At 37.9% G+C, this 15,162-nt stretch overlaps 1 protein-coding gene across 1 annotated transcript in view; it reads right to left on the bottom strand.

Annotated features, from left to right (window-relative positions):
• The window catches only part of HMCN1 (hemicentin 1), a 196,023-nt gene that overhangs the window by 77,330 nt on the left and 103,531 nt on the right, over positions 1-15,162 (bottom strand). Inside the window, exons 30-39 of the mRNA XM_065674233.1 lie at positions 14,141-14,295; positions 11,309-11,587; positions 10,454-10,735; positions 9,021-9,129; positions 8,222-8,391; positions 7,855-8,009; positions 6,957-7,080; positions 5,499-5,600; positions 3,165-3,341; positions 569-723 (exon numbers count right to left, since the gene is read on the bottom strand). Of these exons, the coding sequence (XP_065530305.1) occupies positions 569-723; positions 3,165-3,341; positions 5,499-5,600; positions 6,957-7,080; positions 7,855-8,009; positions 8,222-8,391; positions 9,021-9,129; positions 10,454-10,735; positions 11,309-11,587; positions 14,141-14,295 (1,708 nt within the window). The remainder of the gene's footprint in view (positions 1-568; positions 724-3,164; positions 3,342-5,498; positions 5,601-6,956; positions 7,081-7,854; positions 8,010-8,221; positions 8,392-9,020; positions 9,130-10,453; positions 10,736-11,308; positions 11,588-14,140; positions 14,296-15,162) is intronic.

Genomic DNA, 15,162 nt, shown 5'->3' with positions numbered 1-15,162 from the left:
CAAGTCAGTAGGGAACTCTTGGCACTCACACTCTGCAAGATCTGGACATTCCTCCCTCTTACCAGTTTCAAACACTCTGTCACATCTTTGTCTGTGCACAATTTTCCTCATTTTCCTTTCAGATCAAAATTAGATCAAATTAGCTTTCAAAAAGCAATCATGCCCTCTCATTTTAACTCTGAAATATCTCCTTATATTAGTGCCTGGTCTTTTGTTTTTTGAATTATTATTTTGTGTAATTAGATACTACATGATCTTAAGCTCTGTGGATTTCTTCAGCATAGGAATGTGGTGCAATTTCCTCTTCTTGCCAGGAAGTGAAAAATTTGTTAATGCAAACTCTTAATACAAAAAAGAAATCAGCTGAAATGCATACCTTTTTTCAATATACCTCCATCTTCCACTTCACACAGTAATTACTGGAGCTAAACTTGCACCAATAACCCAGAGCAAAAGGTCTCATACTGTCATTCCAAATCCTCTTAGTCTGTTTCATTAAACTGCATCAGCTTAAAAGTCTCCTATCACAACAGGAAACAGCATAGGTAGCAGTATTTGAACCTAGTACCTGGAGTCCATCTCTAAAGCTGGAAACAGGGCTACCATCTTTTAGCCATGTCAAAATAGGTGCAGGGATGCCTCTTGCTTCACACTCCAGTCGCACTAGATTATTAACCACCACTGTCACCATGTTATTGCTGCTGCCAGAGATTGATGGTGGGACTGAAAAAAGAAGAAAACAAAGTTATAACAGCTACAGAAGAGCATATATTGCAATGAGATTAAACAGACTTTTTTTTTTTTTTGTACAGTATTTCTCTTTCTGCAAAGAACTATGGTGTTGGAATGATTTCTCATGTTACTCCTAGTAACTCATGTCATTTGTTTGCTCTGTGCCAAAACCTGCTCTTTCCTCACATAAGCAGTTAGATAGCTTCAATAAAACTACTGTGAGCAAGGTAAGAAGGACTGGGACCACAGCCCAGAAAACAGCTGTGAAACTCAGGAACCACAACATAAACTAGAAAATATTCTCTCAATCTCTTATAATATTCCATTTAGACCCTGTGAAAGGCATTAAGAGTGGCGAAGATTAAATAAAGAAGTTTAGTATATAAACTGCATAAATCAAATACATACACAGAGTAATAGATTGGCCTTGCAGAGCATATGTGAACATTTACCAGATTAGGCTGTGTAACATCTTCCTGTCTGATGATAAAAACCATCTTAATGGAACATCTCAAAACACTTACTATAGGTATACAGTCTAGCAAATTTTGCAGAGCTATGTTAAAAAGGGAGACAAGAAATATTTAGAAAGGTAGATATTTCATTTATCAGGAGAATCAAAACAACTGAATTTGCTCCTACCACTAGCAACTTAGTAATAAAGCTTTAGAGTCAGTATCAGTACAAAATTTAATACTCCTAGAAAGAGATGAGAATGGTGTGATCTTCTAATACATGTCCTGTGTGTGGTAAACATATGTATAAAATTCTGTACTGAAAATAGATTCATTAATGCATTCAGCAACCTCTAACAGCCTGTAACTCAGCCTACCTACTTTTAGATAAATTCCAGTAATAGCAGAAATGACAGTGAAAAAAGCAAGTGTGATTTTGGCATCTTTTTTTTCCTTACATACATGCCCACAGTTCCCCTATTTCAGTACAATGGCATTCGTTGTTCTCAAATGGCCATAAATGTTATAGTACTGAGAAAAAAGTGGAAAAAATAATACAATGAAATCATATGAATTTACTAAACTGGAATTCAACCTGCTTCCTTCAGTAGGACTGTCCTGTTTCATTTAGTGTTTAGCCTGAAGTATCAAGCATTGGTTTTAATGCAAAAAATCATCTGATAATTTCTACCATAGCTACTGCATCCACAACACTATTAACAACAGAAGCTGCTGAATGATGACCAGTAATCGTCCGACACAGGTGCTCATTCACAATGCCAGCTGCCGTCCAGAAATCTGGAGCAGATTTTCTGTAAATGCAGCATAACTTTTGGTACTTGACACTTCAAAGTCTATTCTCTACTTAGTAACCATTCTTTCTTCCGCTATTAAGGAAAAAAATCCAGTTTTCCGAAGCTCATAAACTCTTAAGTAAATTGGATAATGAACTTGTTCATGGTAAATTAAAAGAGCACTTCATTGTAAACTGGGCACGACACAAGGTGAATTAAGTATGTTTATGGATAGGTGTTTCAGCTTCCTTTGATACAATTAGTTCTGACTGCAACTGCACAGTTCCCCAGCAAACTCTGGACATACCCACTGAAATTCTGCCACCTATAAAAAGACACACATATACTTAAGGGTTATTTTTCATTTTTCAGTTTAACCAGAATAATGGCCTTAGCTCTAAATATTTCCTGCAAATTAGTCACGGGGTGGGGCTAATTGCCGTTGACCATGTCTTGATCTCCCAGTTTTTCCAGTGATGATAATTAATTCCGTGGAAATATACTGCCCAACTCATCATTTGTTAATTAATAGGAATGACATACTCCGTGTGCATCTAAGCTGGGGACACTGTGCCAAATTCAGGCACAGTTTTGCATGGAAGACTTCCACAGAAAACCAGCTACATGCATATGCATGTATCAAAGATGAAAATTTGGATTATGGCCACATCCAAAAGCCACTGAAATCAGTGGAAAAGCTCCAATTTGGCTTTTGATCAGGTCTCTCATGTCTGCAAACACCCACACTTTCACTTCATCTTACTAAACAGTACATTTTTCCTGAAGACTCTTGGACTATGATTTGATCTGTGTCCTTTGTCTGCTGTGAGCTTTAAAGTCATCTACAGGAAAACCCAGCAGTTGCAATGCCTTCCAAACTGCTGAAGTGATAACATAAATACTTCTTCCACAAATCTGTTATCTCTGCTCATTCTTAGAGTTGACATCCTTTACCACATTTTCCTAATTCAAAACATATATTCTAATGTAACTGAAAAACAGAAGAGTGGATTTTCTTCCCTCTGACCCCTGCCATATCTCTTCAGTATAATGGTGTGGTAAATGACAATAAGCCTGTTAACCAGACATAGAACTAGATGATCTTAAGGTCCTTTCCAACCCTAACTATTCTATGATTCCATGATTCTATGTATGCGTTTTTCAAAAGTACTATAATACTTACCATGAACCTGAAGACTGTAAAATAATTCAGCTGTGCCTGCTGTGTTGACAGCCGCACACTTGTAAACACCAGTGTCAGAGATCTGAGCACCCTCAATCTGCAGAACCTGCCCTCGATTCAGAAAAGTGGTACTCCCAGAGCTGGTAAGTGGCCGATTGTCTTTGTACCATGTGATAGCTGCATAATGAAAGGAAAAATGGAAAAGGTGCTAAAAGTACTCCCTTTACAAACAAGAAGACCAAATAGGCTTCAAACTTTCCTTTAAAGTTTTCAGATACATAACACCAATATTTACAAACCAATAGAAATGTTAATCATTATTAATAACAAGAAAAAGTAAGTAGAAAATGAGGAATTTGTAACATTTGTGCAAAATACTGACTGCACCCACAGATTTCAATAGCAAACCTGATGTTATCATGCATGTGCATCAGATATTTAGGAAAAAATGTTCTGAAGTTAAAAAAATATCACACAAATCGTATTTATAGGGGATTTACTCATCTCATACCAAGGCCAACAGCAGCTGTTTTAAAACACACAATAATTTTATTTATCTTTTTTTTACCATTTACTGTAAAGTATTCTTACATTGAACTGAATCACCTATGAAAGTTTACAGAATCAAAATGCAAGCAACCAAATAAATGTTCAACTGGCAGGCTGAAAACAGAAAAATAAATACTAGAAAACTGGTGCTTTATAGGAACTTGATAATCAGCAAATTCTGAGCACTTATTTGTGTCTCAGCCAAAAGACGGCACCCTCAATCAGTAGAATGTGTAACTAATGCTTTACTGGGATCACTATTCAGTTAGATGAAACTGCTGCCTACAGAATAATTTTCTGCAACACACAAGTTTTTTGCAAAGGAATCATATTCAAGAAGTAATCTCGTCTGACTGATGAATAAGACTGCACACAATCTTCTCTCTTTTTCCCTGTGATGTTGTGCTATCACTTTTTTTTACCTGATGTTGTAACTTGACACTAGAATGTGTCATCACATCATGGATAGAAGAGGTGACCAAACTGCATTTATTGCATAAATTATCTGAAATGCGTCACTGTGATTGTTCTAAAGTAACTGTCATTTCTAAAGTAATTGTCAATTTGCAGAGGAAAAAAAGATGTGGAGGGGCAAGAGTGCAAAAAGGATATAAAATCCTTATGTTTTTATAACATTTTTCTTAAAAACATAGAAAAAGTAAACCTGTACAGTCATCTGAAATTTAGTAATACCTTTCTCTGAAAATGTTACTATCATCAGCACAAGTTGCTATACATTAGATATAAGCTAGTAATAATACACTATTCCTCAAGTTTTGCTGTACAATAATTAACACAGAAAATTGTTCTTATATCAACATGGAATTTTGTATTTCATCAGAAGAAGGCGGAACTAAAAACCACGCATTGAAATAGAGATGGAAACAAATTTTTCTCCACACATCTCAAAAACCATCAAAGAGATTAACTGTAAAAAAAGACCTGATCCAAGAATTCTAGCATGAAAAGAATCCCAACAATGAGATAACTAAGATCTAGACAATCTAGATTACTCTACACGCTTTCCAGTTCAGAAAAATTCAACAGATTCATCAGTCTAAACATAAGCCAAACTCCTTGAGCTCTCACTTGCGTAAATATATGATTTCTAAAGGAAACTTGAAAAAAAAAAAAAAAAAGTTGTAACTCCAGGAAAGTGTGAGAAAAATAAAACATGGTGTAATTTTGGCTTAAATTTGAGAGGGACCCACAAATTCATAAGTGTAATTTATCATCAGCGCAAGCCAAAGAAAGCACTGCACACACAAAGAAAACTTACTCATTTTCACATGCAAGGGACTCAGACAAAAAGCTTCCTATTAATATCAATAGACTTTAGATTAGGTCTCAGACATGGCCACACTTGACAGGCACACACAATCCACAAGGTATTGTTTTAAGTCTGCCCTACAATATAAATTATTGACGTGACATGAGGAGAGAGTGGATGTGTTTAAAGCTGATTTAGGAGAAATGTAACAGTACTCTTGCCTATAGACTGTACTCTCTTGCCTATCACTGTACACAAGGGAGTGGATTACCCTTCTGTTTCTCACCTGTTTTGTTAAAAATTTTGGGAACTACTAATTTTCTTAATACTTACTCCACATCTGTTGATATTCTATTATGCATAGTGTTTAATAGTTTCTAGCTAGCTTAAATGTCACAGAATTAACTTCATGTTAACATTCAGAACATTCATTTTTTTCAAAGGACACACAAAAGGGAAAACCTTTTATCAGATATAAGAACATGTTTCATGTTCTTAAAGGTGCATGTGCATACCTGGCAGAGGGTTCCCAGATGCTCTGCATTCAAGATGGATTGGATTATTCACCACAACTGTTTCATTTAACATTTTCCCTGCATCTTCCAGACTGGGTGGTTCTGGGGAAAGACAAAGGCATCAGATTTTCATTAATTCAGCCACCCAGCTAGCAAAACATCTGATCTCAAAAGTAATCTGCCCTCTGAGAAACTTCGGGCAATGAACTGCATAAACTTCAACTGCTGGATGACGAAGGAATTTCTCAAAAAAGTTCATCTTTAAATTAGGATTACTCTCTAATTACATAACTTCATTAGTGTTAATAATAAATTCATCTTATTTCTTTTTTTTTCAGGAAAAGTAACACTTAAAATGGACTTGCAGGATATGGGTGCACAACACAGAACAGTTATTCTTCTAATGTGGCAAGCTCATCTCAATTGGACTGGTAACATTAAACAGAATATTGCAGACGGCTTTAACAAAGCAAGACTCTTTATTAAAGTTTCTACATTTAAAACGTGACAGAAACACCAGATAATGACACTTTGAACATGAAGGCTGAGAGCAAAAGAGGTATTTAGGAGCAGGGGACTTAAACTAAAATTAACTATGATCTTATACCATAGAATAAGATGGGAGTGTTTTCTCTTTCTAAGTCTCATCCATGGAGATACTGCAATCTCTCTTCATTTCAGTTGAATATTTTCCAGTTACTGAGGCAGTTTGACAATTAAAGTCAACAAAATCATACTCATCACGAGCATTTTGCCACAGTCCATTCCCACACCTCCTGAGGATTCCTGCACCTCCTTTGAGGACTGGGTCGCATCGAGAATACACATACTTTGTGACCAGTTTAGAGGCAAATATACAAAAATCATGGTGAAAGCGTTTATTAAATTCACATGCAATTCACATGCAAACAACAACATCTCAAGTTTCCCTGATTCTATTTTGGGTTTTTCAGCTGCAGAATAAAATTCCTTTTAAGCAGTCTGAAAAAAAAAAGAAGAAAAAAACAAAAAAAAAAAAACCCACCCCAAACCCCAACCTCTCTTAAAAGAATGTTTCTTTCTCAGAAAAGTAATTCCTGTAAAATTTCCCCATTGCAATGTCATGGGGAATACCATTATCCCCAGAAGACTCATAATCAAATCAATAACACCTACAGTGACATGTTGTATCTTGATTCAGAATGCATCCACCTTCTGAGTGGTGGGTTAGTGGCAATGTGTTTGGCTTCTTGGGGTACCTCTGAACAGAGGAGTTAACTGGGAAGGCATTCAGAAGAAAGGCCAAATCCCAAGAAAGACAGCTTTTGCCCTCACTTCTTACTAAAGAAAGAAAACTGAAAGATAGATGAGCAGAGACAACAAAAATGCCAGAGAGCTTAAAATAGAAGGGAATGCAGATGTAAAAAAGCTGCCTTAAAACAGCCACATTTAGCTTCTAACTGGAGGCAGAAACATTACCATGCACATGAAGCCGAATGTGCTGTTGGGCTTCTCCCGCAGCATTTGTTGCCACACAAGTATATCGGCCAGCATCTTCGAGAAGGGCCTTGACAACTTGCAGAATACGACCTGAAGACTCCAGCTGTACCAAAACAGAGAGCAGGGAACCGCTTTACACAACAATTCCAGGCAGAGCCAATAAGCATAATGCCAAAGCAAGTGTTTACACTGAATACAGCCAGTCTCATCTTTCTTCTAGCCTTGGGCTAGGTTATTCATGCAAGAGGTGTCCTTGTAGTTCAAAGAGACTTCAGTGTTCCTGGGACATCAGGATTATTAGCTGCACAGCTGTAAGGAAACCTAGATGGCAGAGGGACAGGCAAGCAAAGTTAAGAGAAGACTGCAGGCAGAGAGAGATGCTGTTGGCAAGATATCAAAAACTGCTCCAGCCTAAAGTAAATCAAAGCCATTACAAGCACTCAACCCTAAAGCATGCAAGCACTGGGAAGGCCTTTCCATAGAAGTCGGAAAATTGGTGAGAAGAGAACTTACAAGTAGGTGCTGCAATGGCAGTTTTTATAGAAAAACTCATCTAATCCTGCCTCACAGTGACAAGTAGGTAGAGTCACTTTGTAACTGGCAAACAACCGTACCTTGAAGGTTAAAGTACAACTGAAAGAAGCCAGATGATGAATTTACAGTCATGGACTCTTCTGATGGGATACAGTCTAATGAACACTGCTATTCAATCTGAGATACTGTCTTACACAGTTAAAAAGCCCACTGCTATCCAGGCTTGATCTGTAGCATCTTTATATCGCAGCATGAGGGAAGCAAAGGGAAAAGAAGCACTAACATGTATAATTTATTGTAACTGTCTTGCATGGTTTGGATCCCATAAAAGAGTGGTGCTTACTCTTATATTTCCTCTGGCTGTGTTTACTGGTTGACCATCTTTTAACCAAGTTATGGAAGGGCTAGGAATACCACTGGCTATGCACTGTAGTGTCACAGGCTTGTATATCACAACAGCTTTCTCAGAAGTCCCAGCTGATTTGATAGATGGAGGAACTGCAAGAAGCACCAGAAATATAAGTGAAGTATCATTTGAACATATGCATTTAAATATGTAGAGGCAATATCCCATAGGTAAAAACAGCTCTACCCCTATTTTATCTATGCTCATCATAAATAAATAGATGTTTACAGAAAATTTGAGCACCTCCTTGCTAGCAATATAAATATAGACAGTCTGCTGCTTCTCCTCCTCTCAAGTAACCTACCATGCACAGTAACCTCAAATTCCTTTTCATGTTCTCCTGCCTTATTTGCAGCCACACATTTATAGCGGCCAGCGTCTGACACTTGAGCTCGAGAGATGAGAAGTTTTTGTCCATTTAATAAGATCTTGTGTCCAGATCCCTCTTCAACTGGTTGGCCATCTTTCAACCACCTAACAAAAATAAAGTACAGTCTCAGATTTCTATGAAAGTAAGATGAACAGCACTACTAAAATACCTACAATTTTATTAAACAGAATGTCTCAGTAACTCTGCATTTCTAGGAAGGTTTGGAGATGTCAGGTAGCATTCTGCTTTTCTGAATGCCACAGACCACAATGGTTTATCAGAAGTAGAGAGAATAGGGGAACATGCACTAAAGAAACCAGAAAGGTGACAGGCAGGAAGCAGTAGTGAAAGCGGCTACCACGAACAGAAGCAGGCAGAAATCTCCAAAGCAAAAACAATCACTGGTGGCTGATGAGAAGTGCACAGTTGCATTAGGAAGGGAGTAAGAGTTTTGTCAGATCTCGTTATCTATCCTAATTTCCAGGATGTGCATATTGGCACAACATACCAAATACTTTAAAATAAAATCATGATCCTGCCATGTGTGTTCCTGATGCTGTCTTCAGTGGAATCAGGAGTTTGTCCTCCATGCATTAACTATCACTAAATAACATGGACAGTTCATAAAGACTACCTCCAAGCTCACCTTATCAACTAGCTTTTTTTTAATTGGGGGGGGGGGGGGGGCAGGTTGGGTTTGTTTGTTTGTTTTTTCTATTGTCAATCTCCTTACGTGATAGCTGGTGAGGGGGCCCCTGTCGCTGAACAATCTATTTCCAATGGGCTATAGAGAACCACAATGTAGTCCAAGACCTCATCCCCACCTTCCACAAACGGCGGGACTGTAAGAGAGAAAAATCCGTCAAAACCAACATTTAAGGATCAGAAATACAATAGAATCATAGAATACTTTGGGCTGGAAGGGACCTTACAGATCAACTATTTTCAACCCCCCTGCCATGGGTAGGGATACCTTCCACTAGACCAAGCTACTCAAAGCCCTGTTTGACTCAGCCTTGAACATTTCCAGGGATGAAGCAGCCACAACTTCTCTGAGCAACCTGTTCCAATATCTCACCACCATTGCAGTGGAGAATTTCTTCCTCCTAAATCTACACTCTTACATCTTAAAACCATTAAAGTCTATCTCCAATAATAATGCTAAACCCAAAATAATCTGGAAATCTATCTCAATTTGGGCATGCACTGATTTGTAGATCATTATGAACCACTGCTCCTTTTTGAAGGGAAACATCTACCCAATGATATTGTGCAGCTTCAACTCTAATACTTTTTTCTTGTTTGTTTGGTTTTTTTTCCAGGGTCTGTCAGAACAACCTTGCAAATGGGAAGGGGGGTGGGATGGGTGACTGGGGACAGGATGACAACACGGGACTTTTAGCACCCTTTGTCAGCAGAATGAGAAAATAAAGGTGCAGAAGATCCTCTTTCATGTCCTCTTCACCTTCTCATTCACTTGCAGCAGTGGGTGGGCTGAGGAGGAAGCACTGCCATACAGCTCTTCTCAGCTCTTTCACTGTCCAGCAAGATCACTGAGATATACCTCAAGCAGCAGAATGTTCTACATCTGCATGCAATAGTATGTAATGTTCTTCATGACAGCAGTTCAAAGCCTAAAAATCAAGTTCTTAAACAAACCCTTCCATGTCACAGAGTGTGATTAATCTTTGGACAATCCATTTACCTAGAGGCATACAGAAGAGACTGCTGACAGGCAGACTTTGGTAATGGCACAAAAAAAAAAAAGAAATAAATCTTTTCCACGAAAATGTTCAAATTTTGCATGTGACCCAAAATTAAGAGAAAAGTGTTCTCTCCCCAGAAGCAACTACCCAATGCTATTTTTAATGGATACCTTTCATATCTACGATATTCTTCTATTAAGGCAAGTTAAAAGAATTGTAAAGGTTACTGAGAATAATACTTGCCTACCAAATGCACAAAAACTCTCCAAGAGCTAACCTGAAAAGTAAGAATCTTTAAAGTGTCCTGTAACCCTGGAGAGAAAAAGTGTGCAGTGCCCAGAGTTAACTAGATACATAGGTTGTCTAACAGATCTCCATATAACAATGCCAACAAAAATAAAACCGTGGTTTTTTAGGTTAATGGAAATCTGATAAATAAATATTTCTGTTGTTCACACACCTAAGATTTCAACTTCATATTTGATTTCTTCTTCTCCAGCTATGCTTGTGGCCACACAGATATACTGGCCCTGGTCAGCCTCAATGGCATTCAGAATCTCCAGTTTCTTCCCACCAGATACAAAGTGGAGATTGTTGCTTGCTTTCACAGGCACACCATCTTTTAACCAAGTAAGGATTGGTGGAGGGTTGCCAACAGCTTTACACTCCAGCGTCAGTGAATTGCCAGCAACCACCTGTCTGTTCTGGATTGTGTCAGCATCACCCTCAATTACTGGAGGGACTGTAGAGAGGAAAAAAGTATATTGCAAGCGATTAATTCTATAGCCAGAAAACGTATTGAGAGCAAATGGGTTAGTTCCTCCCCACCCGCTTTGGCTCTATATGGCATTATGTCACGCACAATTTCATGTAGGAATTTACTGCTGGGGCAAGCCAAGACAAAGGGGAAACAGAGAAGTCAGATGATGAGCTCAGTATTGACCAGTTGAGGATCTGCAGGGCTTTTTGATGGAAGAACTAAATACGGTCTTAAAGCAGTACACTGAAGATCCTACCCAGCGTAACTATTTCAGGTAAGCGTTGTTTACATGGAGAAGAAATAGTTTTGATGCTTCACTAAAGCATGATATCAAGGCCTGTAAAGTCAAAAGCTTTTCAAGAGTCACATTAAACACAAGGTGTAAAGCTCCTTCTATGTAGTCTTGCTAACAAAGGCCCGTTTTTACATTCAGCTATCGACTGCTGTGTGCCCTTGACAGAACTGCAAAGGTTGCTGATGTTACAGAGGCAGAAAAGCTTTTATTATGCTTCCTGTAAAATGACAAATAACCAAGGTCAATAAACTCTCACTTACTGTAAACATCCACATCATACATTTTCTCAGCAGCTCCAGCAGCATTGGTCACGCGGCAAGTGTACTTTGCAGAATCTGACACTTGGGCATGAGGTATCTGCAGGAATTGCCCTCTATCCACATACAGAACTTGAGGGTTGGAAATAATTGGGCGTCCATCCTTGTACCATGTAATAGTAGGAACAGGGATACCCTTGGTTTCACATTCCAAATTTATAAGGTTGTTGAGAAGCGCTGATACTTCTGTAGTAATATTTCCTCCTTTAATACTAGGAGGGACTATTTCAGAGACAAAACAACATTAAATCCTTAGTACACAAGTCTACAGATTTAAATGGATTACACATTAGAATGCTGTAAGAATAAAAAACAATTTTGTTTAATCAGGCTGCCAACCCTTCCTGCTGTTTTTTGTTTTTTGTTTCCTCTTTCCCCAGCAGAGTTATACATTGTACATTCTATGCACACACAGAGTGGAAAATATGAAGAGAACACAACATACAGGGCCACCATGTATTTAAGAAACAAGTGCAACACTGAGTTGCACTGCTGCATTACTGCTTCCCTCGTAGTACCTGGAAGCATCTACCTTCTAGGCTCCCACATTTTCATAGTAAGGATAGTTGCTCCTCCGTGCGTCCTGCAATGCGTTTGGGAATGGCTCTGTCTCTTCCCTGTCTCTGAAGGGTAAAGAGCCATCCCTGTACACCCTGGGAGGTGCATCCTTGCAACAAGGAACAACCTGCTATTTGAAGTTCCAAATATATTTGTTGCCTCTATGACTGCAGTGGGAAATGCTCAGTACTCCAAACTTCTGAAGATGAAGTCAGTCACTTTAAGACTAAATATGAGCTTAGCAGTCTAGCTTTATCCTTCTCCTTTTGAAACTTTTGGCCCGTGATTATTTCCCTTGCTTGCTAGGCAGCAGTACTCAGATTTTTCTAGCAAGCAAGTTCCCGTGTAAATCAGCCAATATAAAGAGTTCATAAATCTCTGTAGAAGTAATAAAAACACAGAGCAATTGGCAACAACTAAATTTATGATTGCTGAAAGTACTAGACACATGTGGCAGACACATTAACTCCTCTGTTGCCAAACATGTTCAGTATATCCTCGACTTCCACTATTTTCGTAGTGTTCATTTTAAAATGCTACTGCAGAAACGTAAAGCAAAGTGTTAGCGAATGGACCTACACCTATGAGATCGGTCTTGTAGATTACCAAACCATGATGAAATAGTTTTCTAATTATATAATTTGTGTGCAAAAATACACAAACCTAAAAATCATGCTGAAACACACCCAGTTCAAAGGCAAACGCCTTTATCAGCAAACAGGGAACAGTTCTAACATGGTATTTTGGGAAAATTTCAAAGCCAAAAAGTAGAGGTAAACAACTAAAACAAAGAACTAGCAAAACCTGATGTCTACATTCCTCACTTAACTTTGTTGGCAGCCAAGTTTAATGTGAAATTTAAAAGTAAAGAGATATTCTTTACTTTTATACTTTACAGGAACCTGAAGTAAGGTCTATTCGTCTGCAAGGATTTTATTTGTGTGAGATTTTTTTACTCCTCAAATCTCACAGCAGCCAAAATTGCCTGTAAGTCCTTACAGCACTTTCTTTGTTTCTGATACAAAAGACTTCACTATGACTGGTGTACAGGCATATTACTGTGCATGTAGTTGCTCCACGCTTCAGAAACACCTCATGTAAAGGAAATGTATAATAATTTCACAGTTTTCAGAAGAAAAGACACACAGTGTTCAGAACCAAATCCATAGCAAATGGGGACTCATCAGCTTAAGGGCTCACAGATCCAAATTCCTACCCTTCACACTCCAGGCACTAGTGTGTTATGCCACCTATAGATTTCCATATTTGTTTCCCCCTAATTTCTGCTAGCACTGTACTCTATCAATTTTCAGGTCAGACTAAGCTTCCACATCTTTTTTGTCTTCAAAACTGAAAAATTTTTCCCCATCTTCTTTGAAGTCTTCCTTCAAAACGTAGCTCTTCCTTCTTCCGTGAATTTTTCCCCTCATTTTCTTTCATCTGATAATAGCCTAGCTTACATTAAACTTATCACAGGAATTGACTCTTCTCAGTGCCTTTGGTAAGACTCCACTGCTTGCAAAAACACAAAAGTATACCCAGTGTGTTATAAACCTCATAAAAATAATAATAACTATGTTAACAAGGTTATATTCATGTTAGTGCTTCTTTTCTAGCTATAAATGACCTCAATTGATATAAATGATGTTTACACCAATTTAAGAAATATGACATGCCACACTATCTGAAGATTATCTGGAGCATTCCTTTTTCAAAGACTGTTGTGGTCTGGTTTTTACTGGTTTTGAACTTTGCTTCATACTTTTGCATTAACTTATTCCGACTGAATTTACTCCGAGTACTAGGTTTAGAAAAATAAGACCATGAGTGTATTAAAATCTACTTAATTTTCTTCTCCCTAAGATCAAAATAATAAAGCCAATGTGTTAATAAAATAAGCAAGTTCAAACTAATTAATAGCAAAATTTGAGAAGGCCCTTCAAGACTTGGTTTTCACAAATTAGAAACTTATAAAATCACAAAAAACCCACAAACACTACTTTAAGACCAAACTTGCAAAGAGTACTTCCATACTTAACTTCACACATACAAACACTAAAAAAGATAACTTTGTGAGCAGGCATTAAGTTATGTTTACATACAAATTTTGCAGGATCAGAGCCTTACTTTGTATATGTCCAAGTATCTCCATGCAAAAAAGAAATCTTATGAGTAAAATTAAAGGATCTTCTAGAATCTGACATTCTATAAACTTACCATGGATGATCAGCTTGACCTCCTTAACTTGTTTGCCAGCAGCATTGGTGGCACTGCACTGATAACGACCTTTGTCAATCCTTCGCGCATTCTTTATATGTAAAACTTGATCTTTGTCCTGAAGCTCAACATTGGGATCACCCAAAAATAAGGGCCTGGAATAAAGGTCACAGAACTCTGACCACATGCTTTCAACATTAATTTAAATGGACAGTAGTAAGAAGGGGTCCTTTAACGGCAGTAGTTGTACCATCAATATGTACCAGTCAGCACTAGAGTAACAGCATTAATCTGAAGACCATAAAGTGACAAACTACTGTCATTAACTTTATTCCTAAATTTTAGGAGTAGTACTTTACTTTAGAAAACAAGTACTTTACTTGGGTCATCCAGGATGCCAGCATCAGAGCCAGAGGCCCACTACTGACTTCAGTTCCTTTTTCTGACTAATTAGGTCACAACAGTCGTTTGCTGATAACAAAATGTTGACTACTAGGTGGAAATGTCAACGTATCAAACCAAAGCTGAAGGAATTGTCACATCAGAATATCTGTGAGTACTACCCAATGTCTATGCTGAACTACACTGTTAAATACCAATGCTGTTTAAAAAAACCACAGCCCACTTTGGCTTTCAGCTAATCTTTAAGCCATCATGCCATGTTTGACATGGGTACAGTCTACCAATGAAAAAATTATGTCAGCAAAACAACTGTATTTTAACTGATTCTATATTTAAAATAATCCAGACAGAATAAACACAAATAAATGGTTATGATTATCAAGCTTCAAGCATTTTCTGGCTTCAAATACCATAAACGAGCTTAGCAAGTGCTGATGTCAGTTACAGGACAGTTCATGAAGAAAAGCAGGGTGTTACTTTTGATTAAAGAATTTGCCACTTCTCACCCCCACTAATTATAGCCAATTACAATAACTTAACACTAAGTACTTGAAAGCAGAGCTTACTCTTACACTGCACCTTCTTCCTCTATATACTAAGGGAGGAATAACCTAGACACA

The sequence above is a fragment of the Lathamus discolor genome, chromosome 3, assembly GCF_037157495.1.
Source record: "Lathamus discolor isolate bLatDis1 chromosome 3, bLatDis1.hap1, whole genome shotgun sequence".
NCBI classification, from domain to species: Eukaryota; Metazoa; Chordata; class Aves; order Psittaciformes; family Psittacidae; genus Lathamus; species Lathamus discolor.
This window is presented reverse-complemented; position numbering and strand designations above follow the sequence as displayed.